Genomic DNA, 16,676 nt, shown 5'->3' on the forward strand with positions numbered 1-16,676 from the left:
TCTTAAACTGGTTTTTAACCCCATATGGGCTCTTGTGGCCGTTGCAAATTTATGATTTATGACCAGTAGATGTTTGACTTATATGTTTTATATATCTATATATGAGGGGTCATGTAAAAATTTCTCGGGTGAAAAAGGATCATAAGTGGGGAAAGATATAAGAAGCCCTGATCTGTGAGACCTCGGACATGTTGCTTAGTAACTCGGTGACTCAGTGGATTCTCCAAGGCCCTCAGTTATAGCTAAATTGTCCCTCTGGGTCTATATTGATGCAGGAAGTTTCCATACCAAGCTCATAGAGATTAAATGATTTGTGTAAGGTCACACACCTAGCCAAGGTTTAAATTGAATAAACAGAGGTTAAGTCATTTGCCAAAGCTAATTAACTTTAGAGGTTGAAATTACACTCAATTCTTCCTGAATCCAAGCCCAGTGCTCTAACCACTGGGCAATCTATCTGTTCCTTGCCTTGAGCAAAGTAGGTATTTGGTCATTGTTTATTAAATGGCATAGTCACCCATATACACACCTATTTTTTCTGTTTATGAGTAAGATAAATTCTTAAAAAGGCCTGGGGATGTTTCTGCACCTCACATTTGTATTTATATATTATTTAAATCTTTCAAGAGGGCTGAAAGCCAAATAAACCTTCCTCCTACCCAAATTGTGCTGGTCACTTCAAGGACTGCAGATGTTTTCACTGCAGGAGTTCAGAGGGACTGGGAGGGAAGGCTGTTCCCAGGAACAGTGGCCACTCCTTCACTTAAAGGCGCTGCTCCTTCATTTTCTTTCTGAGGTGCTCCAAAAGATCCAATCAGTTCACATGTAAAGAGTGCTTTAAGGTTTACAAAACATGTTTTCACAATTCATTCTTTTTGTTTGTTTTTAAATGGATAGAGAGAGGGGTATGCAGCAAAGCAACAAGGCAACAAGCATTTATTAATGGCTTACTGGGTGCCAGGGATTCTTCTAAGTACTGGAAATCATATACCAGCAAGAAGACAATTCCTGCTTCTAAGGAGCTTATATTCTTTAAATTCTTTAATTCTTTAAATTCTTAAATTCTTTAAAATATATATTATAATATATATATATTATTTCCAATTACATGTAAATATTATATATATATATATATATGTGTGTGTGTGTGTGTATATATATATATGTATATTTGAGTTCTAAATTCTCTCTCCCTCCCTCCACTTTCCCTTCAGTCAAAAAGGTTGCAATTTGATGTAGGTTATACACATGGGGGTCATGCAAAACATATTTCCATATTAGGCATGTTGGGAAAGAAATCACAGACCCCCCCCCATCTCCTAGAAAAATAAAGGGGCTTTCTTTCTAATAAGGAAAAACAACACAAAAATGAGACATAAAAAGAAAGGAGGAATGGAGATTCCTTTATTGACCATTGTGAAGGTCCAGTCTAGCTCCTCTGAAGGGCTCAGAATAAGTCCTTGTCAGGATAAGCAAAAGTCCTTGCCCCACGTGTGGACGCCAATTTGTAAAGTTCTGATTGTCTCTCAGTTGTAATCCTTCTCTGGGAGGAGGTTTCTTTTCTGTATAATCTTTTCCTCTATGAGCAGGTTTCTTGGGAGCCAGCCTCTTCTTCTTGCTGAATCCTGGCTCTGAATCTCCTCCAGCTCTTGTCCTTCCCCAGTCCAGACTGCTCCCCAGGATCAATGTTGCCTCTTTTTATCCTCCCAGAGAATGGGTGTGAGATAATGCAAGGGCTTCTGGGAAGAACCACTTCAACCAATGAGCTTGCTCCTCCTAGAATTCCTAAGGTGTAAACTCCCTTTAGAGGCCCAAACCAAAGGTCTGGGCCAGAGAACTGTCAAGTCAGCCTGAGTTCTCACCTTGTAATTGTCCAGACAACCTGAATTCTCACCTTGTCACTGTCCAGACAACCTGAGTTCTCACCTGGTAATCCTAACAGACCATGAAGATGATGTTCAAAAAGTCTGATTCACAGATGAGTGGAGAATGAAGGTTGATTGAGCTGGTCCCCTCTTCAAAATGGTGTCTTGGAGAAGGGAGACTTCCTGGCAGAGACGTTCTGGAGTGAGAAGGTTACATGGCTAGCTTGATATTTCAGGCTGTGGAGGGCCAAGACCCAAAGAAAATTCCAGGGTGAGAATGTATGGCCTGATGTTAAAGTACAAGTTCAAGAAGTCAGAAATAAAGCTAAGATTGGAATAGGGGATAAGTAATTTAAATATCATTATTCCCACTTTATAGATTGGAAAACTGAGTTTCATATCTTAGTGTCATACAGAGTTGAAAGGACTTTAGAGATGATCTATCAGAAGTTCTTAACCTGGGGAACTTGGTTGTTTTACTCTTTTGATAATTGTATTGTAGTATAATTGGTTTCCTTTGTGATTTATGTATTTTATTTGATGTATTTATTCTATGCTGGTCCTGGTGGTTTATATTTGTAACCTCTGTTACTGATGAAGTTGAGGCTAGTGGATTGCTTGAGTTTAGGACTTTTGAGCTTAGGAGTTTAAACCTGAGTTAAACTATTTCTTAGATTGACAGGACATATGAGCTAAGTTTGGCAAGACTATGGTGTCCCAACTGGGTAGATCAGAGATAGAGCAGGTTAAATGGAGCACTGGGCCACTCCCAAATGATAGTAGGATTTAACCTGTGAGCACACTTTCTGGCTGAATGAGAGAGGGTGACTGAGTCTTAAAAGACAAAAGCAAACAAACAAACAAAAAATAAAACTCAAAGTATTCTGAGAAAGGGGTCCATAGGCTTCAGCATCCAGCAAAAAAACTCAAAAAAGATGACGAACCCTTGTCCTAATCTAGTTCCCGCATTTTATAGATGAGAGAACTGAGGTACTGACATATAAAGTCCCTTGTTTGTGGCTACCCAGCTAATTTGTGGCAGAGCCGGGACATCAACCCAGATTTCCTAATTGCAGCCTAACAGGACATCCACATTAGCTCTCAAGCTGTTCAGTGATCTTGCTTTTACAAGCAATTGCCTTCCACACGTATAAATTTAATTTTTCCTAATCTCAGGCATGGCACAGTAGAAACATTTAGTAAAAAATTAATAGCCTCCTTTATTACTTGTACACTTGATAGAGTTCTAAATTGCTTTACAATCTTAAAAAACTCCCCAAGGTCAGGGCCACATTTTTATGAGGCTATGCATTCAAAACTTGAAAGAACCACCAATGGGCCCTTGGTTTTTGAGTGTCAGGCTGAGGAAATCTCTCTGGATTGCTTTCTGTCTTGGGAAGATTAGGCTACCACAGTGGGGTTTGTCCTGAGCTCCTCAGCTGAGCAGAGAGGGAGGGGGAAAGGACTCCAGAGCCAACAGGGAAAAAGAAGGAGGAGGAAGAGGGATGAAGCTTCTTGTAGGGAGGATTCTCTTCTCTCATTCTTTGCAATAAAAGATAGTGTGGGGTACATAGAGGGACTATTAATTAACAGGAAGGGCAAAGAGAAAATTTATGCAGGCTGAGGAAAAGTAAGTTATGAAAAGGGAACAGAAATGTTGGGCCAGAAAGGACTTCAGAACTCCTCTGACCCAAGCTCATCTTTTTACAGCTGCGAAAAGTCTGCGTGGCAAAGTAGAAGGAAACACTGGCTCCGAGTGGGGTCAGACTCTGCCTCAAATGCTCATTTCATTTCCCTGAGTCTAGGTTGGTTTCCTTTTTCATAAAAGGAGATTGAACTTATGTTTTCTGAGTCCCTGAACCTCCTATGAACTGTCCCTCTCCTCTCACCAAGGTCACATAGGACCATTCTTGTATGATCTTGGGACTAAACTGGGACTGCCTTGTGTCTCTCTTGTATTCGCAGTCTCCTTAGCATTGTGATTCTATGAACAACTCCATTTTGAGTAGGAATGGGGTCCTTCAAGGCAGGGAGGGTTGGAAGTCCACTAAGCGCTTAAATATCTGTTGACTGAGGGAATAAATAAAAAAAGCATTTATTAAGCACTTACTGTGTATAGGTCAGAGTAGTGATTTGTTCCTACATTATCTAATCTTCAAATTGTCTTTCCTCTCTGTTCTCTATGTATGATGGGTGGGCCATTTTGAGACCCCATACATGGTGAATGCTCATGCTGATATGGACAAATAGAAGTGGGTGAACAGGTAGAACTCACTGCAGGAGAAATGTTGTAAGCTTTTTCCTACGGATCCTTAGCCTTCAATGCAGTGATTGCTTGTTGACTCTTGTTGAGAGGAAGTATAGTTTTTCCAGAGTTATCAAAGCCATCTCACTGTCCCAATCATTGTGATAAGGTCAATGATATTGAGTAAAAATTAAACCTTCTTTTCTAAATATTGATTTTAAAAAAAGGCATTCTAAATTCCACTACACCTAAGGATTTTTTAATATTTCACTGGTGCTCTTTTCTTTTTCTTCTTTTTCCTCCTCCTCCTTCATCTCTTCTGTTACAATCCTTACAAGATCTTCCCTCCTCCAAAAAAACCCAATGTAACAAATAAATATAAGAATAGACATTGGAAATTGTGATTTTGTGTGGCTAGATGATGCAATGATAGAGCACCAGACTTGGAATCTGGAAGACTTATCTTCATGAGTATCTGGCCTCTTTCACTTGCTAGCTGTGTGACCCTAGTGAAGTCATTTAATTGTTTGCCTCAGTTTCCTCATCTGTAAAATGAGCTGGAGAAGTATCTTTGCCAAGAAAACCCTAAAATGGGAGTCAGAAAGAGTTGTGATTTTTCTTAATGTAGGGAATAGCTTGCTGAGGAAGCACCCTATGTCAATAAAAGTCTACAGTTTTTTTTTTTTTTTAACTGATTATCTAAGAGAGTTGCCTAGAATATTGAGATACTTGTCATCCACAATATTCATCAGAGGAAGGATTCGACCCAGTTTGTCCTTATTCCAAGGTTAGTTTTCTATCTACTGTAAAGAAGTTCAGGCAGTTCTGCTTTAACTCAACCTAAGTATTCCCTCCAAAGCACTAAGTTATGTGAAATAGAACAATTAACCCCAAGGCTTATGGGGAAAATGGGATCAGGGGCATGATCATGATATTCAACTTCATCAGAAACACATGAAAAATAGGAAGCTGATTTTAAAAATGGTAGCAGCATGTTACTTAAGAAATACATCAATATTAAATTATGTAAATATGTAATAACCTATGCAAATATATAAATACATAATGACAAATTATTGCAGAATCAATAGTAATCACATCTACTGCCTGGCTTTCTATCAGGCTTCCTGAATAAGTTGGGTGGAGGTCTTAGCAGAAGGGGAATGGGGAGTAATTCAGGCCAGCCCTTCTCCCATAGCTGCCACTGTAGTAGAAGATAGACAATAAATGAGACGTTTTCTTCATTGTCCTTCTGAAATCTTGGTTGGTTGTCACAGTATTCAAATCTTAACAGCTCTTTTTCTCTATGTTGTTGTGATCATTGGATAAATTATTCATCTGGTTTTTATAGGGAGAAGTTGTGGAATACTTGGATGAACTCCTGGAGGAAGAAGGAGGCGGTTAATCAGAAATGTACCAAAGAAATTTCAGAGCATTGTGGACATTTCCCCCAGAAGCACAAGGTCCACAGTGATTCTTCCCTTTACTCCCTTTGCTCAGGTTCATGATACCTCAAAGCCTCCCTTTTGTGCTGGGACATAGAGGGAGAGCACCAGTTTTGATCTCTTAATACTCGCTGTAAGCAGGAAGATCAACTTATACAACTTATCCTCCTGTACCTTCTCTCCATCAAACCTGGCCACCTGTCTGGCTGAACAAGTATCCTCAACTTTGGTCTCCTTGCTTAGCTTTCTCCAATAGTGTAATCTTGTTAATGAAACCAGCCCTCCCTTCCCCCAAGAGAGACAATCATGAAAGTTTTCTGCTGCCATTGAATTTGTTTGTCTTAGTTTTCAAGTCCTTCACTGACTCATGAATCAGAAACTAATATGCTTTTTCCCAAAAAACTTGGAGAAGTTGTGGAGCAGGTGAATGGAAAAGGGGTGAGTTGGAGAAGGAAGACTCTCCAAGTCTTGCCATTTGTGCCCTGAACCAACCTCAATAAAACCAAACCAAAGGTCTTTAATTAAGGGAGGTGCTCATTGTGGTCTTCTACATGTATTTTTTAAGGTTTGTTTAAAAGCTTTTATAATAAGTTGTGAGGAGATAAGCCCAAGTTAGAGTGGGAGATGGTGAACACCAACTCTGATGTTTGTTTGTTTGTTTGTTTATTAGTTTATTTCCCCTTTTCTCTTTCTCTTCTAATTTCAAGAAGCAGTTCTTGATCTAGCCAGCAGAGCCTTGTAATGATGGAGGCTAAGGAATGGTTGAAGACTCAATGGGAGAAAGTTCCTCTGGGGTGATATAGAAAACAAGACAGAGTGAGTCTTAATTCTCCATAATGAGAAGAGAGATGACATAGAGGATGGCGAACTGACTTTAAAGTCTGAAGACCTGTGTTCAAGATCCGCCTCCCAACTTTAGCTAGTGCTAGGTGACCCTGGTCAAATCACTTAACTGCTCAGTATCTCAGGAAACTCTGAGACAATAAATTGCAAAGAATGGAAGGAAAACAGGTATTTATTAAGCATCAGTTATGTTCCAGATGCTGCTTTAAAATGCTTTAGAGATATTATCTTATTTGTTCCTCTCAATAACTGTGTGATGTAGATGCTCTTTTTACAGTTTTACAGTTGAGGAAACTGAGGCATCAAGATTAAGTGATTTGCTAAGGTCCCAAAGGTAGTCTGAAGCCAAATTTGAATTCAGGTCTCCATAACTCTTAAGTCTAGACTCTATCTAGCTTCCTACCTGCCATAAGAAGATACTGACCTATATCAGTAGGGAGAGTTTCCTCATTTGAGACATCCCTTATACCAGTGAAATCATGAGTTATATGTTGTATGATATATAGTAACTTCAGATAGAAAAAGTTCAATATGAACTCTTTTCTCCAATGAAAGCAACTCTTTGTTAATCACTTACCTCACAAAAAGAGTCCAATCTCATTAATTGACAGGATTTGGAGTTAGAGGTGACCTTGTAAATTATTCAGTCCTATATATAATTTATTTTATTTCATCTTAATTTTATTGTTAGCTTTTTCTTTTTTCCCCCTCAGGCAATTGGGGTTAAATGATTTGCCCAGGGTCACACAGCTAGAAATGTCTGAGGTCAGATTTGAACTCAGGTCCTCCTGACTTTAGGGCTAGTGCTCTATCCATTGCACCACCTAGCTGCCCCTGTTGTTAGCTTTTTCTTTTATTCACCCTCATTTCTGAATAGAATCTTCTCCACTCCCCTCTCCAGTGAGTTCCAGTGAGTCATCTCTTTGTAACAAGATCCAAAAGATCGAGAAAAAAAAAATCTAATCCTCAAAACCAGACATTTCAGCATGATTGGCATGACATGCAATATGGCCACATCTAGGTGTCCTTTTCTGTAAAGAAGAAATGTAATACTTTTCTCAACTCTTCTCTAGGGCTGAGATTGATCATTCTAATTATACAGAATTCCATTGTATCTTCTTTGTGTTTAAATTATTGTAGTTATCATGTGTCATTTTCTGGTTCTGCTCCCTTCCCTCTGTATCAGTTTATTTGACTTCCCATACCTCTTTGAATTTGCCATATTTATCATTTCTTTTATAAATATATCATAATTTGCCATTCCCCAGTCGATGAGCTCTATTGTGTTATTTTAAAGAGGAAAAAAATTAAGTCCAGAGAAGTCATGACTTGCCTGTAAATAAGTAACAGGCCATGATTTGTACCAGCTCTTCTGCTCTTTCCCCAGAGGTGAGATGCAAATAAGATTTTTTTCTGGATACCAAAATAAATTCTTTTGACTACTTTGAAGAGTTACCAGTCTTTCCTAAGCACACTAAGCAAGTGTTCAAGCTAAAAATAATCTCAGGCTCAAGAGAGCCTTGCCATCGAAATCATTTTAAAATGATAAATCTCAGAGTTTGGAGAGATTTCAGATGCCATTTAGAGAAACAAACCTGAGCAGGATCTCCATCCCAAACCCCTTCTCTCCACACTCACCTGATCCCCCTCAAAAGAAAGAAACCCATTTCTAACTCTTAAATAATGCCAAATGTACAGTTCATTCCTAATTTTTTGTTCAGTAAAATTAACAGGTCGGATCCAGTTTTGTAGATATGGTCCTATTCCTCTATTGGCTTTATTTATTTTGCTTTCTTTGAAGTCAAAAAGTCTCTTGGTGACACTTTAAGTTGAAGAGTAAGTTGGGAAAAACCTTCTGTAGGCTACGAGATTTTTGATGTTCTTCTGTAAGACTGAATCAAAAGTCTTCCATTAATTGACCCAGATTCCTAAAAAAAGAGTTTAAAGGTTTGAGCATCTTCTTTTCCCAGAAGTTCCCCTAGATGAAAGGAAGTGGACCAGCGATGATCATCTGGCCAGACATTTGGCTAGGAAGCTCCTGGGGAAGCCGATGGGGGTTCAGTTTGTAAAACCTCTGGGGCCTGGGGAATTAACGTTTTTATTGTTGGCATTGTAAATAAAGCATATTTTTCACATCAACTCAACCTCCTAATAGGCAATCAAGCCTGATGATGAATAAGGAAAATATGATTTCCCATTGGGGGAGATGGCAGCTCCCCAGAGAGAGGCAGATTTTTTCCCCTCCACACTCGCTGCTGGGACTCTTCTTCAACTCCAACAATTTGCTTTTTGAACTCAGTGGGGAAGAGGCCATCAGGGCAGGGAGGGAAGGAAGATTGTAGTCCAGTAAGCAGCCCTTAATATTTATAAAAACTGTTTAGATAATTTATCTGGGACATATCTAAGACATAGTTAAGATATCCTTTCCAAAGCTGCTCTGTATGTCTATCTGGTTCATCAGAATGTATGCCCCTTGAGGAAAGGGGCTGTTTCTGCTTTTAAATTGTATTCTCAGGATACCTGGGCGATACCAAATGTTTAGTAAATACTAAATTGATTTACCAAAACAGATAAAACAAAACAAAACAAAACAAAAAAACACAGAAGATATCCATTCATAATCTAGTAGGAAACTACCCTCTAAGTCACCAAAATAAATGGTATACAGACTGTCAAAAGTCTAAAGACTGGGCCAGCAGTATTCATTTTGCTGTTGGAGATAATATTTAAGTTTTCTCCATGTACATGTGCCACATAGAATTTCCAATTTTTTTCTCTACCTGTAGGCTCCTGATTAATTTTACTCTGCTCTTTCATTTTTGTTTTTGTTTTGTTTTGTTTTGGTTGCAAGGAGTTGAAAGGGGACAAGAAATAGCCAGCCAAGCATATGTTGTTTTAAAGACAAGATTGTGGAATCACAACAGAATTTGAATTTCACAGTCCAAAAGATAGTTCCATGAAAATGGGTTAAATACAACATATCACCTAGTGTTTTCTTGAAAATTTCTTTTGAAGAGGAAAACACTAATTGCCAAAGCAGTTCATTCCACTTATTAACAGCTATAACTATTTTAAATAATAGTTTTTTATTTTCAAAATACATGCAAAGATACTTTTTTCAATATTTATCCTTGCAAAACCATGTGTTCCGAATTTTTCTCCCTCCTTTTCTCCCATCTCCTTCCCTAGACAGCAAGTAATCCAATATATGTTAAACATGTGCAGTTCTTTTATACATTTTTCCACAATATCATGCTGCACAAGAAAAATGAGATCAAAAAGGGAAAAAATGAGGAAAAAAAAGTAAGCAAACAACAAAAAGGTGAAAATACTATATTGTAATCCACATTCAGTTCCCACAGTCCTCTTTCTGGATGCAGATGGCTCTTTCTGTAGAGGGCCGGAACTTCGGAGAAGTCTACTTGAAACAAGGATACTTACAACAAGGTGTTAACTCAGTGGGATTGATGAGATGATGGTTCTCTAGTTTACATATATACTCAGTGCTTAACATGGTGATGTAACAGTTCTCTAGTTCACACATATTAAGGATGCTGTAATGATGTAATTGTAATAGGGTATTTAAGGACTGAGGACTGGAAATGAGAGATTCCATCTTTGACCTGCCTCATGGTGGCCTGCCTTCATCACTTCTCCACTAAGATCAAGGACTCGGGCTGATCCCGAGGACCTCCAGAAAGATAGCCCGAACATTACATCTTTCCACCTCAAGTCTACTGGAATTGCCATTGTTGAAAAGAACCACGTCCATCAGAGTTGATCATCACATAATCTTGTTGTTGAACAGCTACAACTATTGATATGGTACAACCTGATATTAACCTTAAATTTATCCTATATCCATGTCCATATATATATGTATATATATATAGTATTTGCTCTTCAAAAGGGCAACCTACTGCTTGGCTCTTGTGATGCTGGTTTCTTTTCCCTAAATCTGTCCACTCTGATGCCTGTATACAAATTGTTTCCCCCCATTAGAATGTATGCTCCTTGAGGGCAGGGACTATTCTGCTTTTTTTTTTTTTTTTTTTGTAACCTCTGGGTTTGTCTTGATTAATTGATTTATTAACCAAAGAACCAAAAAAAAAAAAAAAAAAAAAAATGAGTAAGAGCAAAAAAAAAAAAAAAAAAAGTCTCTTTGAGTCATTGATGTGTTGCAGTGACAAGATCATTGAATTTGTTGCCAGAGAATCTGGGTTCAAATTCTTTCTCTGAAATTTGATACCTGTATCACTTTGGGCAAGACACTTAACCTGTCATCTGTAAAATGGGGGCAATAAGCTAGATATCCCTTGAGGCTCCTTCTAACTATAACTTCATGAGTCTGTAATGAGCTAGATGATTGCTGCTCCAAATTCTATGATTCTCATAAGATATAACTTTAATTGAGACCATCCAAAGCAAATGTTTGGTTTGCCATACATTCATTGGAGTAGAAGTCTCCCTATTCCCTTATTGATGTGTTTCTGAAATGTCACCTTCCTTGGGTGAATGATATCCCCAATTTATTTATTTATTTATTTACTCGTTTATTCATCTATTTATTAATCTATCCATCTATTTATTTATTTATTCATTCATTCATTTATTTATTTATTTATTTATTTATTTATTTATTTATTTATTTGTCCATCCATTCATTCATTTATTTATTTTTGCTGAGATAGTTGTGGGGTTAAGTGACTTAACTAAGGGTCACACAGCCAGGAAGTGTTAAGTGTCTGAGGTCAGATTTGAAGTCAGGTCCTCCTGATTTCAGGGCTGGTGCTCTATCCACTGTACCACCTAGCTTCCCCTACTCCATTCCTTCAAACCTCATATTGTCCTTGGGTTGTCACCACATTACAAATATACACCACTAGGTGGTGCCATAATGCATAGAGTGCTAAGCCTGGAGTCTGGAAGATAGTCTCTTAGCTGTATGATCCTGGGCAAGTCCCCTTCACCCTGTTTTTCCCTCATTTTCCTCATCTGTAAAATGAGCTGGAGAAGGAAATGGCAAGCTGCTCCAATAACTTTGTCGAAAAAAGCCCACCTAGGGTCATGGAGAGTCAGACACAATTGAAAATGACTAAACATATCAGAGATACATACAAGTGATGCTATGGATTATCTGTCATCTGGGGCTTTGCCTTTGGTATGGACCATTGCTGTGTTTACTTGGGGTGGTCTTGCCTTGGTTCTCCTTGATTTGCTACCATATACTTGGGCTTATCAATAAAATGTAGAACCAAATTCTACAATGAGTGGAGAGTTGGACTTGGAATCAGGAAGATCAGAGTTTTAATTCTGCTTCAGACTATATGACGACTCTGGAAAAATCACTCTATCTCTCTCAGCCTCAGTTTCTTCATCTGTAAAATGGGAATAATAGCTCTTATCTTACAGGATTGTTGTGAGGATCATACATAAAACAGTAGATCACATTACAGTTGATGCAAATATACCAGAAAACTGTTTATGTTCATCACTATTTTGGCATCTTCTTGTCCTCAAGTAGCATTTCAATATATTGGTCTGTTTTACAATCTTATGTATTTGATACTGTTCTAAGAAAAGGTTCACAAACTTTACTAGACATTTCCAAAAGACTCTATGACATCCGAAGAAGTTAAAAGTTCCTGCTCAAAAGGGACGACATTAACAAGAGATGAAAATAGTCTCCTTCCTTCTAATTTATTATATATGGGCATATATATGCACACATTCTCACACACACATATATATTTTATATAAATCTTTACACATATATAATAGAAAATATGAAAATAGGGGAAATCTTACTAGTGAAGTTTTCTTGTTCTTTTTTTGATGTTGGTTCACTTCAAAAAACAGGGTGATCTATAGACATTTTATGACTAAAAGAGGCAGACTGGCAATTGGGGATGACCTAGAAGCAAATCTGGCCTCTGATATATACTGTCTGGGTGACATTGGGCAAATCTGAACATCTCTGTACAATAATCAGCAATCTGATTATAATCTGCCCCACAAGGACTTATCTGCAACAGAGGAGAGACTTTGTTCTTTGAGAGTACCCTTAGACCAATGAAATCACGGGTGTGATCCTGCTTCCCTCTCCTGTCAGAGAGCCATCATTATTACATTGAGTTATCCTTTCTAAAACAGGTCAGTTGTGCTTGATGGGTTGCCTGACTGTGATTTCATCAGTGGCTCATTTACTCAATTGCTTTGGGTTTTGAATGGAAGCCAAGATTGTGTTTAGAAATCATAGATAGGGCAGTTAAAATTTGCTCTGTCTCATGACTCTGGCCAGCTGTCTTGCAAATGCATGCTGTGGGCCACAAAGGGGAAATGGGGAAGCATATCAATAGATCAACACAAATCTCTCTCTCTTTCTCTTCTCTCTCTCTCTCTCTCTCTCTCTCTCTCTCTCTCTCTCTCTCTCTCTCTCTCTCTCTCTCTCTCTCTCTCTCTCTCTCTCTCTCCTATATCTTTGTCTCTGTTTCTGATTCTGAATCTCTTTCTCTGTCTCTGTGTCTCTGTCTCTTTCTCTGGAAAGATTACTCAAAACAAGCCCATATGAAGTCAGCTCAGTAGTTTCATAATCATATATTAAGGAGAAAATGTTACCACATGTACAGAATTTTTATGGAAACAAATGGGCTCTGCATGTATATACAAGCATATACACAGCACTTGAAAGAACCTCCACTTAGCTTGAATTTTATCTGTTTCACGTATCTGTACTGAGCTAGACCTAGGGCAGGGCAATCAGGCCTTGGATTCAGGAACCTGAAATTTAGTTGGTGTTAATAGCACTTAAAGTTTAGAACTATGTGCAGAGGATTAGGGAGTACAACCCCCCTAGCTGGGCCACTTCCTACCTTGAGAATTTAAGTGAGTTTTCTGGACTCAGTTATAAAATAAAAGGCTATGAATAAGATGACCTCTAAAAACCCTTTTAGATTGAAATCTGATCCTATGATCCTTTAATAGTATAGTAACAAGGGGCCTAGTGACCAGTTAGCAAGAATAATTCATTAAAATAGGAAGCTAGAGAAGGTATACTCCTGCATCTCAGTGGAATGGTTTCTACCTGATTGCCCTCAGACCCCCTCGGGGGCGGCTTCCAGGAGCAATAACTTCATAGGTGTGTGTGTGTGTGTGTGTGTGTGTGTGTGTGTGTGTGTGTGTTAGGGGTGGTGGAAATGGGATGAGGGGAGAAGGTGAGGTAATGTAGAGGGGAAGGAGTTTTTTTCTTCTTTCTTCTATTGATTTGACTTTAAAAGCTGATTTTAAAGCAATTTGGGTGGGGGCAGCTAGATGACTTAGTGGCTAGAGTTCTGCCCCTGAGTTCAAATTTGATTTCAAATACTTATCACTTCCTAGCCGTGAAACCCTGGGCAAGTCACTTAACCCCAATTGCCTCAGGAAAAAAAAAAAGAAAAGAAAAGAAGTTGCTGATGAGGCTGGGCACCCAAACTGCTAGTTGTAGCTACAAATTTGGAAGCCCAACCTCTTCTCACTTCATCAGCTACAAACAGACACTGTATTCAGGCAGCTTAGTGGGGAGTCAAAAGGCCTAGGCTCCAGGCTACAATTTTGAACCAATCATAACCTCTTTGGAGTTGTTGCTTTTTTTTTGGAAAATGAGAGCCTTGAACTAAGTGATTTCTAAGGATGCTTCTATCTTTAAGATTCCAAATAGGTAATGGGTTGTATCTGCTTACCAGACTCAGGTTTTTAAAGAAATGTTTTTGTAACAACTGCCTTTGGAGGTCTGGCTTTTGCCCTAACATATTATATGGACTGAGTTACATGTATTTTATTTATTTTAAATATTTATTTACATGTATGTTCATATATAAACATAATATTAAATAGAAACATTTAAATATTTATATATACTAATTTTAAATATTTATATATAAATATACATTTATATATAAATACACAATATATATAATATAAACTTATTTATATTATATATATTCTATTTATGCCCACTATAATGTACTGGATTATCAATGTTTGCAAAGGTGATGTGGTCTGCATTTTATAGCACACTAAATCTCTTACAGCTGGGATCAGGGAGATTCAAAGTGACTGCATTTTCCATTTCAAAACAAATTAAATCAAATTGGAAAAAAATAAATTGGAAAAAAAAAAAGGAACAGTTTCTGTAAATAGACCGTTAAAATGCAAATTTGTATACTGAACTTAAAAGGAAAAAAAAAGCCCAACCCTCAACCCCAATAACCTCCATGGGCATGTTTCTTAGAAGGTTCCTGGAAGGGTTTCCTGGATTGAGATCCTCCAGGCTAAGCGTCAGCCAGGTCCATCTTTTCAAAAGAAAATAAACATGTTTATGAGACCGTTGGCGTGTCCAAATCTGGCTCAGATGAAGGCTTACCTTGTGGCATATTGCCCAAGTCTTTTGATGAAAGTCAGTCCTGGTGCTCTTCCTTCTTTCAGTACCACACATGTGGAGTGTAGTTATTGGGTGGTGGTGGTTGTTTTTTAAACTTCAAAAGCATTTATTATTATTTATTTATTTATAACAAAGACCTGTAGCTAAGTGTTCCAATGGATGGAGTGCCAGATCTAGAATCAGAACTCATCTTTCTGACTTAAAGTCTGGTCTCAGATACTTATCAGCCATGTGACCCTGAGCAAGTCACTTAACCCTGTCTCATTTTCTCATCTGTAAAATCACTCCAGTATCTTTGCCAAGAAAATTTCAAACGCGGTCATGAAGAGTTGGATGTGATAGACAAAAACGACTGAAAAACAGACATACACATTGTGTGAGCACTCCCGTGTCTGCACACAGACAGACACGCTAATCTGGTGTTGCTCACATATTGCCACCACTTACATGGCTTTGAGAAGCTCACAATGCAAGGATGGAAAGGTGCCATTTGCCTGGACTCTCCATGTGTCATTGAAAAGTCATAGGCTTTTTGTGCAATATTGAAAAGCTCACTCAGCATCGAAAGCCTCCTACTCAAAGAGCTTTCTATGTGGGAGCTTGCACAGCTGGTAGTCCCTGGAGCCCAAGGTTTTTTTTTCCCTCCCTCCTCATCCAGCTCTCAGGGAGAGGAAGCATGGGACCCTGTAAGAAGTCAGGGGACATGGATTCAAATTTTACCTCTGCTACTTGCTAGGCAAGTCACATTCTTGAATTTCAGTTTCTACATCAGTGGGGGAAGGGGTGGCCTTGGACTAAATGGCCTCCTGGTCTTTTCTAGCTCTAGATCCATGTTCCATAATGTAAGAATACCCAACTCAATCACATCCAGCACCATTTCATCTTGGAGGAAGGACAGGTCGTGTTTGCTGGTTAGGTTAAGGGATGTTGTCATGATAGCTTGGTACTATTAGGATCTGATTTTGGAAGTAATGTTCATTTCTGGAGGAAGAAAATGAAGTCGGAGGAAAAAAAATAAGGCAAGCTGCAAATATTTAAAGGGTGACTATCAGATAAAAGTAGAATGCAAGCTAACAAAGTTGCCTTATTAAAATGGTTCTTTATTTTTGAAAGCCTGGATATTCCTACCTACCAACCTTCTGGGGAGATCTCTGTGATCCAGGTTTACTGCAATAACTATTAGCAGTAAAGTCTAACTCAGGAAATCTGTTCTTTTAAAGAGTTCCCATTAAAAGGATTTTAATAGCATGCAAATTTTATTGCACCGAATTCTGAATTGCAAATAGACAAAGGTTCGAAAGGAAAGTGTTTATGATGGCTGCCAGTGAGGATAAACAGCTGCCCACCTCTGCCAGCGCCTATGAAAATATGTTTTTAAGTTCTAAATGTGAGCCGTAAACCAGAGCTCCTTCACTTTTTAAAAATTCAATACTTAAACTGTGGGGAGAAAGGGGATCGGTGCCAGAGAAAACATTCTCATTTAATAATGTTTGAACATGGAGCTGTGATGCAGTTGGTAGCGAGGCACTGAGAAAAACCCACAACTAATCCTTCACTGCAGATGTCTGAACTCTTGACTGTCTGCCATGCTTTAAACAGCGACTTCTTTTTTCTGGGGACTCAAGGCTTGAATGACCCAGTGTGGAGAGTTGAAACTCCATAAAAAAACATAAAAAAGGAAAAGAGAACTTAAGCTTCAGCTGAAGGTTTAGTAAATTGGGCCTTGGGGCTCTGGCAAATTGGGGTTTATGCTGTCCCTTCCTTGGCTTGCCCTTCCCAGATCACAAGATAGACTGGGATTTTCATGGATGAAGAAGAGGGAGAATGACAACTCAGGCTTTATGAGCATTTTCAGTTTG

At 38.5% G+C, this 16,676-nt stretch overlaps 1 protein-coding gene across 2 annotated transcripts in view; it reads left to right on the forward strand.

Moving 5' to 3' along the window:
* The window catches only part of CRTAP (cartilage associated protein), an 84,101-nt gene that overhangs the window by 55,181 nt on the left and 12,244 nt on the right, over positions 1 to 16,676 (forward strand). The window contains exon 7 of one of the 2 annotated variants that reach the window (XM_074272216.1): positions 5,462 to 7,510. The exons of the other annotated variant lie outside the window; for it this stretch is intronic. Coding sequence (XP_074128317.1) covers positions 5,462 to 5,515 — 54 coding nt within the window. The 3' untranslated portion in view covers positions 5,516 to 7,510. Of the gene's footprint in view, positions 1 to 5,461; positions 7,511 to 16,676 lie in introns of those variants that run through there. 2 annotated transcript variants of the gene reach the window in all.

Source organism: Sminthopsis crassicaudata, chromosome 5 (assembly GCF_048593235.1).
Source record: "Sminthopsis crassicaudata isolate SCR6 chromosome 5, ASM4859323v1, whole genome shotgun sequence".
Lineage (NCBI taxonomy): Eukaryota > Metazoa > Chordata > Mammalia > Dasyuromorphia > Dasyuridae > Sminthopsis > Sminthopsis crassicaudata.